The 12,443-nt window shown below is 39.6% G+C and overlaps 1 protein-coding gene across 1 annotated transcript in view; it reads left to right on the top strand.

Annotated features, from left to right (window-relative positions):
• Nucleotides 1–12,443, top strand: part of CDH18 (cadherin 18) — a 344,495-nt gene that overhangs the window by 324,794 nt on the left and 7,258 nt on the right. Inside the window, exon 11 of the mRNA XM_036309477.1 lies at nucleotides 8,174–8,425. Within this exon, the coding sequence (XP_036165370.1) occupies nucleotides 8,174–8,425 (252 nt within the window). The remainder of the gene's footprint in view (nucleotides 1–8,173; nucleotides 8,426–12,443) is intronic.

Raw genomic sequence — 12,443 nt, 5'->3', positions numbered from 1 at the left:
CAGGGGGGACCCAGGAGCCTGCTGTCTTCTGCTAGCGTCCATAAAAGTAGAGCAGGCTAACTTGTTAGCACATGACTATGATAAAATCTCAATTATATTTCTTGACACTTCATTGGGTTAACTCCTAGTAAAAACAATTGTAAAAAAATCTGTTTTTTTAATGATAAATTGTTTCTATATGTATGCTTAGCTTATCCCAGTGACAGATGCCTTGATAGCGTTTCTGCCTGGAATCATGCAAGCTAGCTCATATCCTCATGCCACATAAGGTCTTCGTCCATTGATACTCTGAGGAGATTCTCCTATTTACTACCCACATCTGCTTACTAAATAATTAAATTTAAACCATATTCCATGTTTTCCTAGATCTTTACTATCGTCAGTAGATATTTTCTGTCATATTTTTTCATTCTCTCATTAATTTGGAATTTCCTAATTTATCTGAACATGGGAGAACAGATGTCATTTTTAGTGTTCCATCCTATTTATATAAAAAGTCTTTTACTTGGGGCCTGTATGTTTTTTTTATAATTCACTGTGACATATGCTGGGAATATATTGTTAGAAAACACCAGCATGCAACTTACATTCTGCTTCAAGGAAGCAAGAGTCCTATGAAAGAAAATATGTCCATCCAAAGAAAACATAGTCCAAATACTGACTGCTTTAGTGACAGCCATTTCTTCCTTTTTATAGAGATGGAATCTCTGGCGAAATTTTCTTTTTCACATTTGTTTTTTTTTAATATTTTCCTCTATTTTCTTGAACATGTTAATCTTACTGATTTTATAATCACTGTTAGTGAATTTTAATATCTCAATAAGGTGACAGGTTTTTGTGTTTGATTTTCAGAGGGGTACCGGAGAGGCAAGACTGGAACTAATGTCCTATTTGTTGTTAGTCTAGTAATTTTTAGCTGGATGTCAGGTAGTCTGTAAACCTAGAAGAGTCTCAAATGATAATGTATTTCTTTAGAAAATAGTCACCATTTTCTATGATGAGCAATGAAAGAGGGAGATTATTACGGTAATCAAATCAGAGTTGAGCTAAACCAAGGCCAATTTTCAGTTTCTTTTAGGTTCCGTCTATCTCAGGTTTGTCAGTGTTTCCAGCGTGGCCCTCTAGGGAAGCGGTTCTCAACCTGTGGGTCGCAGCCCCTTTGGGGGTGGAATGATCCTTTCACAGGGGTCGCCTAAGACCATCAGAAAACACATATATAATTACATATTGTTCTTGTGATTAATCACTGTGCTTTAATTATGTTCAATTTGTAACAATGAAATTGGTGGTCACCACAATATGAGGAACTGTATTAAAGGGTTGCAGCATTAGGAAGGTTGAGAACCACTGCCTAGGGCTTCCAGTGGAGAGCCTGTTTCTGCACCAGGGCCACTCACCCTGGTCCCTAACTCTAATCATTGTGCAACAACAAGAGGTGGCAAAACAAACAAACAACAACAACAAAACCTCTGCTTTGTATTTCAGGGCTTTTCAGCTTAGAATTTTAGCTTCCTCCTCCTAAACTTCCAATTTCAACTTTCAATGTAACAACCGTCTTTAGGGAATATCATTTTTGTGGTTGAGACCGCTCAATTTCCAAATTAATTACAGGCCCTAAAAACCTCTATAAAAATCCTCCTGGTTTCCCTGTCCCGGGGTTAGAATTTCAGCCTCTTGTCAGTTCCTAGTATAATAAGCAGCTACATTGTAATCAACAGTTCACCTCTCCACACTTTTGACCTCTGGAATCTAATCCCTCCAGTTATCTCGCTTTAGCAGCTGTCTCATGCCATTAAACAGAATTTCTTGAAAGATTCGGGCCTTTCTCTTTGTTATCAGTGGGAGTATTGGTCAGTCAAAAACTGTTTTACTCAGGCCTACATTTTATAAAGCAAGAGTCGTGTGGGACCAGTCTCATTCAATGGTTGGGATAAAAAACTGGGCTTGGAAGAAAGGACACTGTTCAATAATAATCTAACCTGGAGATGCTGGCTGCCTAGATGTTTGCTGATTTGAAACCGATATCTGTCCTTTGAAATTTAATTAAATTGGTACAGGACCCCATCCTATGTACTGATCAAAACCAAGATACCCTCCAAAAATTGTATGCACACACACACACACACACACACACACACACACACACACACACACACACTACTGAGCTCTGTTGACTAGACTGACATTTTACAATGGCTGTCCAGCACATTCTACTCCAGCTTCAAGCGATATTACTATTTACCACCATCCCTTTCCCTTCTTAGAATGTTTTTTTCTCTAAAAGAATTTCTGTAGTCAGCTCTTAACTAAACATTGTTTTTCTCCCGCCACTTAATCTTTCAGGTGATAAGCACTATCCTCCGTCTACAAGGCAGTTATCTGAGCTGGCCAGGATGTAAGGCATTGAAACACCCACCCCGAAATGTAGGAGAAACTTGCCATCTAATTAGGGAAATAAAGGTGATATTCAGTGTAACTGACAATTAGGGGCAGTGTAATGTGAGTTACTTTAGAGAGATCACTAAAAGTCATATTGTTGAAAGAGCAAGAACAGGGTTTGACTTAAAGCAGTGATGGCGAACCTATGACACGCATGTCAGAGGTGACACGCGAACTCATTTTTTGGGTTGATTTTTCTTTGTTAAATGGCATTCAAATATATAAAATAAATATCAAAAATATAAATCTTTGATTTACTATGGCTGCAAATATCAAAAAATTTCTATATGTGACACGGCACCAGAGTTAAGTTAGGGTTTCTCAAAATGCTGACACGCCGAGCACAAAAGGTTCGCCATCACTGACTTAAAGGATAGCGTGCTTCACCAGGTAGAGGCAATCAGAGAAATCTTTTCAGTGAGGTGGGAAATGAAGACGGCAGAGAGATGACACAATGCAGCATCAGTTAAATCGGTCAGAAGGCTCTAACAAGGGAGATGTGGCAAAGCAGGCATTATAATTCACTATTAATAACATTAAGTAATAAGCATGTGCTATATTCTCTGCTCCAAAAATGAATAGGATATTCCGCCATGAATACTTTACAGACTCTAACAAACTGTGGTAGATAGAAAAAAACTGTAATAAACAGAAATATTCAGCAGTTAACTTAAAAGTTATGAACCCTTACTTATTAAATACTAAAGACTTTGATTTGGAAAATAATCAAGTGAAGGAATTACTTTCTTTTTACAACATATATAGCGAAGTGAATATTGTATTCTATGTTTGACAATGACCTTTTTATCATGAACTAATATATTGATAATGAAACAATTTTATTTAAAAATCAGGTTCAGAAGATTTTTAAGTTCCAGCATTTTTAAACTGTTATTGCTCTAAAACAATAAAAACGCATAAAATGTTTTCTGATTAAAATGTAGTGTTTCCTGCTGTCACCTACTCTTTAAATCGTGATAAGTAAGTTTTTAATGTTAGCATCCAAAAAACCAATTTTATAATTTTGATTAACCAAACGCCTAAAGCAGATGTGCTATAGCCATGCCACAGGTCTGTGAATAGAGGCTTACAACAGGAGTCTGTGCATACAATTACTGTGTTCATTTATTTTGTATTATAAAAGGATAACCTCATCCCCCAATATAAAATTGCCATTAGTCTACAGAGTAAGTCTGTCTGCTTCAGGATCTTTTATGCTGCCTCTTGAGACTACGTTTTACTTGAGGCAAGGCGTTTCGCTAGCCTAATTCCTAGGCTTAATACCAATTGTCAAGTGTATTTACAAATCTTACACATTTTAGTAGGGGGAAAAGTAATTTATAACTCTTATACACTTGTTTCTCAGTTTTCAGGGTCCTAGATAGCATTTAATGTGCCTTTCAAATTTGAAAATCCTTATAATTTTGCTGATAATTTGCTATCAAGGACATCTCCTACTTATATTTACCTGTTTCCTTCTTCTCATATGCATTTCCCACTTTTATAGACACTAGCATTTTAAAAAAAAATAAATGAGTCCAAATAATACATTCTTTTAAAAGTAAAGAACTGCACTAAAAATTTCCATTTTAAACAAAAATGGAACAAAGCTTTTGTAGACTGTTCTTTTCATTTTGAAGATATTGTTTTTTATTTAATTTTATTACTTTTTATTTAATTTTATTACTTTTTATTATTTTTTTGCAATATTTATTTCTAGTTCAAAAAATGAGGTCATGTTATTTATAAATCTTTAATGATTTTTTAAAAAAAATACTTAAGTAGGGAAATACTGCTTTTCCTTATGGAATATGGGTTTAGTGAAAGAATATCTAACTTCAAGTTTACTAGTACATTGCCTTGAGTTTAAGATAAGGAATACTTTAAACTTTGACCATGTAGCTAATAAAAAGGTGTCTTTTCTTTCAAATGTCAGTTCATTTGTAGTGAAATGCGGTCATTTAGTTTTATATATTCTGGAACCCATGGGGAATTTTAAGTTTATTTCATGCTTCTTTAGCATTGTCAGATTTGTAGCAGTCAGTATTCCCAGTTTATTTCTGTCCTTCAAACCAGAGCTCACAGCTGGTGGTGTAATTTCTCTACAGAGCATAACCACTTACAGTTCTGTTTTTAACCACAGGGCTTCAAAAGAGCACTTAGCGGTTCCTTCATTCCTAAGTTAAAGAGTGCCATAGCCTGTCCTCAGAATAAGGCTGCCAATGAAGCCTCAAATATCCCCTGATGTATGTGGGGCAGCTGTGCCTGCTGAGTCACTCACCTGGTGGCAGCGATGAGGCTGATTTTGCTCTGCCATGAATCTCTTTCTCCTCTCAGTCCAGCCTCACTCAGTCTTCACTCACAGCATTTATCCAGTCACACCTGATAGAATCATGCTATTCTCTATGCAAGGTGGACCCCAATGCTTGACTAAGGAGAGGCAGACAGTCCATGTGCAATCTTGACCCTGAAATGGGGAAGTGTGATTTACAGAGGTAGTGATTTGATTTGTTTTAGTGGGCCTGATGCTTTGGCTAAATACATATGTGCTTTTCTGTCTCCTTATTTATTTTAACCTCTGCTGATTTTTTTTTTTTTTTACTTTTATATATCATTTGCAAATGGGTTTGTCAGCTCATACTTCCTCTCACATCCTTATTCTATACTACTCACAGTGACAATAAAAGGACAGCTGACTCATACTCACTAAATAAAAAAGTAAAAACAGAATTAAAGTATGGCTAATTTTACCATTTTTTGCCACTTCATTTTGCTTTCCTTCTTAATATGCACTTTTGCCTAATTCCTTCCTTGCTTGGAACCAGGTAATGAAAATGCCACGGGAATCACCTACTCCACCCTGTGCCTTCAGGCAGGGGACCTTAAAGCAAAGCTCTTGGAGGATTTATCCTTATACTTTCCTGCAGTGTTTATAAATTTAGTGACTCAAACAGAATTTTTTCTACTTTGGCTGCTCCATTCCCTACTAAAAATAATAGCATTTGTTAAAGGTAAAAAATAATAGGTAGAGGGTTTAACCTTTTTTTTTGGTAAACTGCCGTGTTTTTTTAAAAAAAATATATTATATATATTGATATTTATATTCAAGAGAAGAAGGGAGAGGGAGAGGGAGAGAGAGATAGAAACATCAATGATGAGAGAGAATCATTGATCAGCTGCCTCTGGCACGCCCTACGTGGGGATCAAGTCTGCAACCTGGGCATGTGCCCTGCCAGGGAATCAAACCCTGACCTGGTTCATAGATCAACACTCAACCACTGAGCCACCCCGGCCAAGCTAAACTGTTGTTTTTATCTCTAATTTAAAAATTATATTATTGTGTTATATTTATGAATCATTTTGAATTTGCGGTTGGATTTCTATTTTAAAATGTTCTTTTTTAAATTCTCTATCACCTTCTCTGCCTAAATTAACACTCTTACGCAAATTTATGTGTTATTCATGAACAGATTTGCTGATATTCTTCAATATATATATTTTTGTTTCATATGTATTTATATTCATTTTTTAAAATTCTCTAATATACAGAGTCATTTTTACACAGGTAGACATAATTAATATCAAAGAAGGACTGGGCAGTTTCAACTCTGGTTTTAAAATGTCAATAATAGATGTAGCTTCCTTACATAAAGAGATATTTTCCTGCTGTGAGTGAGGGAATATGTCTCAAAAGGAAATGCAGAATCAAACTACTTTATGGCAATGGGTAAAAATGGATAGTAATAGATTGCTTATTAATCCCCTCTGAGAGCATAATCTAAATGTCTCTACATGCTTGGTGGAATTGATAGAGTTGGTTATAATTGTTATACCCATATTATTTCTGAATCTAAAAGCAGAAACCTAACACAATGGATGGTTTTGTTTGTCTGGGCTTTAAAATTTATCAAGAAGGAATGTGGCAGATGGTCAAAGGAATGACATTCCAGGGTGCAAATAAGAACTTAATGACATATTGAATCGTACATTTGTCGTTTGGCAGAAACACAAGCGAAGCCGGGAGAATACTTACAAACTTAAATGAGCAGCAGAATCAAGAGTCTAAAAACTGAGATTAGGCAAATTCCAAGATTAAAAGAAGGGGACGTCAGGTAACATGAGAGGAAGAATACACCTTCAGTGGAGAACATGAGGAGATGGTGCTGCTGAGTTATTACAAGATATATTAGTTCACTTCTGTTTTAATTTCTTAATACGTGTCAACATAACAAAGGCACCGTAACAAAAGGCAAATTCCTGCTGAGCATAGTTCACATCATTATGTGTCAAGTACCTATTATGTGAAAGGAGCTTGGCAGGAAAGCCAAAACGCATTGCTTCATGCATGGGCTTGATAACAGTTAAATTATGAATGGATCTTACTGCTTCTGAAAAAAAAAAAAAAAAAAAAAAAAAAAAAAAAAAAACAGGAAAAAATGAAAGCAATTTGAAGCCATGAATATTTATCTGACTAGTAGAAGTTAAGGTTCTATTTCTAACTTTCTCCTCGGACATACTGTTATATACATTTTCTTAAGTCCAATAAGAATCTCAGTCGTTTCTCCTGTTCTGATGGATTTGGAAATATTATTTTAATAGCGTGCACCAGGAAGGTCATTAAACTAGCAGACATAGAATGAGGAATAACAATGCAAAAATAACCCCGCAACCTGTGCACCAGAGGCCATCGTTACCAACAGGGAGGGGATTGGTGGAGAAGAGGCAGTATGACATTATGGTTTTGAGGGCTCTAGAATGTAATGGGACTGTATCCTGATCACTCACTAGCTCTGTGATTTCAGCCAGTTTAGCCTCTGGGACTCAGTTTCTTTATTATCAAATTATTATTTATAGTAAAAATGATATCCCTTAAAATATAAGGAATTTAACATCCTGTCCCTTTGTAAAAAATGAATCTCTATTGTTGAAAGACTTACAGAGGTCTCCTTTCTTTTCCCCCGTGACCACCTTCTACCCCTCACATCCTCCTAGGCCTTCACCACACCAGTATCTGTGCCCATGGGTTATGCATATATGCATACAAGTCCTTTGGTTAAGCGCTTCCTGCCCCATGCCCCTTCCTTTTGAGATTTGTCAGTGTGTTCTATGTCTCTGGATCTATTCTGTTCACTAGAGTTTAACATCCTCTCCATTTTAAGGTGTGTGGATTATCATGCAAGCATTTACTGTAGTGAATAGCATTTAAAAAGTACTTAAAAATACAATTACTATTTTTTTCTTTGTTGACTTTCCCATGATGTGTTTGCTATAAGAAGAGTGCTTCAAATCACAGCTAAGTCTAAAAAAGTTTATCAAAGGATCTGTTCCCCCATAAATATATTGTCTATACCAATGGACCTTAAACCTTTTTGTACATGAATGTCAATATTTGCTAAATATGTAGATGCCCATGCCTCTCACTTATATTCAGAGTCACCAGGTTTGAGTTTGGGACCACTGACTCCCCCTAAAGTTCAGTATCTATCGCTTTCTCTCCCCTCTGCCTTCCACGGTTTCCCCTCTCCTTTAGCTTGGACTTTATTAATTTTTCAAATAGGTTTCTCAGTGTGAGAACCAATTATAGTTACTCTTTAGTAACTGCCCCTTTATGTTCCCTTTTCCATTTCATAAACTAAAACCCAGATGACACATACCCATTTTATTCACTAAAGTCAATGTGAATCTTTAATGGCGCTTTACTAAGTACATGTTGTTCTGCTTGTGTCTGCCATAGATAACACAGCCAGCATTCTGACCAGGCGGAGGAGATTTAGTCGCACTGTTCAGGATGTGTATTATCTCCCCATTACGATCTCTGATGGTGGAATCCCCTCTCTCAGCAGCAGCAGCACCCTCACCATCAGGGTTTGTGCATGCGAGAGAGATGGGCGCGTGCGGACCTGCCACCCCGAAGCCTTCCTGTCCGCCACTGGTTTGAGTACAGGAGCCTTAATCGCTATTCTTCTGTGTGTTGTCATTCTCCTAGGTAAGTCCTTCTAAATCCTAATGGTGTATGATGGCAATTGTGAGTGAACTCTACAATGGCCAGGAGTTCACTGGACAAGAGAGAAAGATGGAGAGAAGAGAGGGATTTTGACAAAATAAAGAAAAAAAAATGTATAAGGTGAATAGCAAAATGTGGCTGCACAGATTTCATTTCAATTTACTTTCTCAAGATTACTGTTAATCTAGACATAATTTGATTCAGATGTGACAAAAGAGTTGAAAGAGCAGGAAAAAGGAATGAGATATGAGAGAAATCATTTTGGAATCTATTTTAGAAATAATTGATAGTCTAAATCTCATATTGAACAGGCTTTTATAATTAACTAGAGGACGGGTGCACAAAAATTTGTGCACTCAGGGGGATGAGGGGGGGTGCCTCAGCCCGGCCTGTGCCCTCTCGCAGTCTGGGACCCCTCGGGAGATAATGACCTGCTGGCTTAGGCCTGCTCCCGGGTGGCAGAGGGCAGGCCCAATCCCTAGGTGCAGCCCCTGGTCATGCACAGAGCAGGGCGGATTGGGGAGTTGGAGCGCCGCCTCCTGTCATGCACAGAGCAGGGCAGAACGGGAGGTTCCGATGCCACCCTTAGTCATGCTCAGGGTAGGGCCCATTCAGGGGTTGGGACACCACCCCCTGTCATACTCAAGGCAGGGTCAATGGGGAGGTTGCGGCGCCACCCCCTTCACGCACAGAGCAGGGCCAATCAGGGGGTTGGGGCGCTGCCCCCTGCCATGCACAGAGCAGGGCCCATCAGGGGGATAGGGGCTCTGTACCCTGTCACGCACAGAGCAGGGTCGATCAGGGGGTTGGGGAGCTCCCCCCTGTCACGCACAGAGCAGGGCCGATCAGGGGGTTGAGAAGTTCCCCCCTGTCACTCACAGAGTAGGGCCAATAGGAGAGTTAGGGCACCGCCCCCTGTCACACACAGAGCAGGGCCCGTGGGGGGGTGGGGTTGGGGTGCAGTACCCTGTAACACACAGAGCAGGGCCGATCAGAGAGTTGGGGAGCTGCACTCTGTCACACACAGAGCTGCAGGGCGATCAGGGGGTTGGGGAGCTCCCCCCTATCAGGCACAGAGCAGGGCTGATCAGGGGGTTGGGGCGCCTTCCTCTGTCACAAACAGAGCAGGGCAGATAGGGAGGTTGTGGCCCCGCCCCCTGTCACACACAGAGCCGCAGGGCAATCAGGGGGTTTGGGCGCTGCCCCCCGTCACGCTGATCCTGGTGCTGGGAGGCCTCGTGGCTCCGCTGATCCCAGTGTTGGGAGGCATATTACCCTTTTACTATATAGGATAGAGGCCTGGTGCACGGGTGGGGGCCGGCTGGCTTGCCCTGAAGGGTGTCCTGGATCGGAGTGGGGGTCCCGCTTGGGTGCCTGGCCAGCCGGGGTTAGGGGCTGATGGCTGTTTGCAACTGGTCACACCCCCTTCAGGGCGGGGGTCCCCACTGGGGTGCCTGGCCAGTCTGGGTGAGGAGCTGAGGGCTATTTTCAGGCTGGCAGGTGACTGAAGCTCCCAACCGCTCCTTTTTTTCTTTTTTTTTTATTCTGGGCCAGCTTTAGCTCTGAGGCTTGGCTCCAGCTCTGAGGCCTCTGCTGCTGAAAGCAGGTATCTGGTTTGTTTTGGTTCTGTAACGGAAACACTGTTTCAACTCCAGCTCTGAGACCCCGGCCTGCTGAAAGCAGGTTTCTGGAGTTTGTTTAGATTCTATATTTGTAACAGTGTTTCAAACTGCAAGCTCAGAGGCCAGCAGCGGCAGGCGGGGAACACTGGAGTCCTCCGTGACTGAAGCAAGCAAACCTCATGTTTGCTTCCAGCTGCCTGGCTGCCGGCCGCCATCTTGGCTGGCTGTTTATTTGCATATAGCCCTGATTAGCCAATGGGAAGGGTAGTGGAGGTACGGCTAATTACCATGTTTCTCTTTTATTAGATAGGATTTCAAAGAGCAAAAGTGGCATCATTCTAAAATTAATCTCAACACCAAATTTAAAATATTGCTTTCTTGTAGAAACGTCTACTAGTCTAAAATAGTACTTAATTTTCTATGTTAGTTGAATTCTAAAGTTAGTTAGTCTAAATAACATGGGCCTTAGAGATATTAAAATTTATTAAAATACAACAAATAGGACTTTTATTTGTTTAAAAGCAAAATACTTCCTCTAATTTTGTATTATTATTGTAAAAGGCTAACTTTTACAACAATCTCATTTGTGGCTGTTATTGCTACAAACTTTTTAGAATTGCTATTTAATATAAGGCAGCAAATCTAGATTTTTAAAACAAGAAAAAATGATGTAAAGGGCATTTCTGCTTTATAGTTCAAAGTAGAAATATATTTGTTTTTCCAGTGTGTTCTCTCCCTCCTATCTTTCTCTTGGTAGCCTTAACTTTTGTTCTTTTCTTTGTACTATCCATACAAAAAAACAAAACAAAACAAAAAAGCAAAGCTATATGCTTTGGTGAAACAGATATATTCTTGCAAGATATGTTTCCTGTTTTGTTTCTGGGGTGGAAGCCAAGTTACCTGTACAGAAGGAGTGGAGAGCAAGGTGGGATCAGGCTGAAAAGTAGAATACAGATTCAGGCAGGGTTGACGCAGGCAAGGGCTTCTTGGAGATGGTAAATGTGGTGAGATTTGTCCCAGGAGTATAAATAGAGATTTAAAGTAACGAAATCTCATCATGAAGTTTGCATTTTGGAAGAAAAAAAAATGACTGAATGAAGCAGAGAACAGATCTCACAAAGGCAAAAGAGCCCTAGGCAAAGTGACTAGGAAGGAAATGAAGCATCTCATTCAGACATAGCAGTGTTTGGATCAGCTTACTTTGAGGGAAATGGCAAAAAGGTGGCTAATGTCAGGATTTTTAGGTGAAATCAGAAGCTATCTTGGATAATATGGTGCAGGTTCCCTGATGAAAATATTTATCAAAATTTTAACTAAAGGCCTAACTAGTTTTGCTTAGTGGACAGAGCATTGGCCTGCTGACCAAAGGGTCCCAGGTTGGATTCTGGTCAAGGGCATGTACTGGGTTGCGGGCTAGATCCCTAGTAGGGGACGTGCAGAAAGCAGCCGATCAAAGATTCTCCCTCATCATTGATGTTTCTATCTCCCTCTCCCTCTCCCTTCCTCTCTGAAATCAATAAAAATATACTTAAAACAAATTTTAACTAAAGCCCCTGAGATTCCATTAGAAAAAGTGCAATGTTAATAATTTCATTTCTGTGAAGAGAAATTAATGTCTGTGACATAGTGTCCTTTTTTGAAACAACATTCCACAGTCAAAAAATAAAATAGCTGATAAGAAGTGATGTTGGATAAATTTGATACGTGGCTAAGTTAGAACAGTATCAAATGCCACCTTTTATCTCTGGCTGAATGTGATCCTGATCTTCCCTGAGCTGGTGGACTTCAGAAGCACACTTAGTTGAAGCCCCTGCAGCTGGAGAATATAAAGTGATAACAGACTAGGACTGATCTGTGATAAACTCCAGTGTGATCATTAAGTCAAGAAGAATGAGAGAGCAGAGGAGACCAAAGGAAAAGTCAGCGAAAAAAGAATCTTAGTAAAGTATAATGTCATAAAAGTCAAAGGAAGAAAATGTATCAAAGGGAGAAGACCATTCCCCAATGTCAAAAGCTGCTCAGAGGTTAGATAAATTGATTACCAAAAAGTATCAATTGCACTTAGCAACGTGGGTATGGAGGTTTGGTGCACCATAACAAGAACTATATTATTGCAGTATACTCTTTTACACATGCATGGTGGAGAAGGAAACCAGGAAAATCAGACTTTCTGGAGTGTTGTTGTTATTGTTGTTGGTTTGTTTTTTATTATTTCAGAGAGAGGAAGTGAGAGGGAGAGAAAGATAGAAACATCAATGAGGAGAAAAAACCATTGATTGGTTGCCTCCTGCAGGCCTCCTACTGGGGATGGAGCCTGAAACCGGGCACGTGCCCTGACCTGGAATCCAAACGTGACCCCCTGGTTCATGGGTCAACCC

Source organism: Myotis myotis, unplaced genomic scaffold, assembly GCF_014108235.1.
Source record: "Myotis myotis isolate mMyoMyo1 unplaced genomic scaffold, mMyoMyo1.p scaffold_m19_p_5, whole genome shotgun sequence".
Lineage (NCBI taxonomy): Eukaryota > Metazoa > Chordata > Mammalia > Chiroptera > Vespertilionidae > Myotis > Myotis myotis.
Note: the sequence above shows the minus strand (reverse complement) of the source record. Positions and strands in the feature narration are given on the sequence as shown.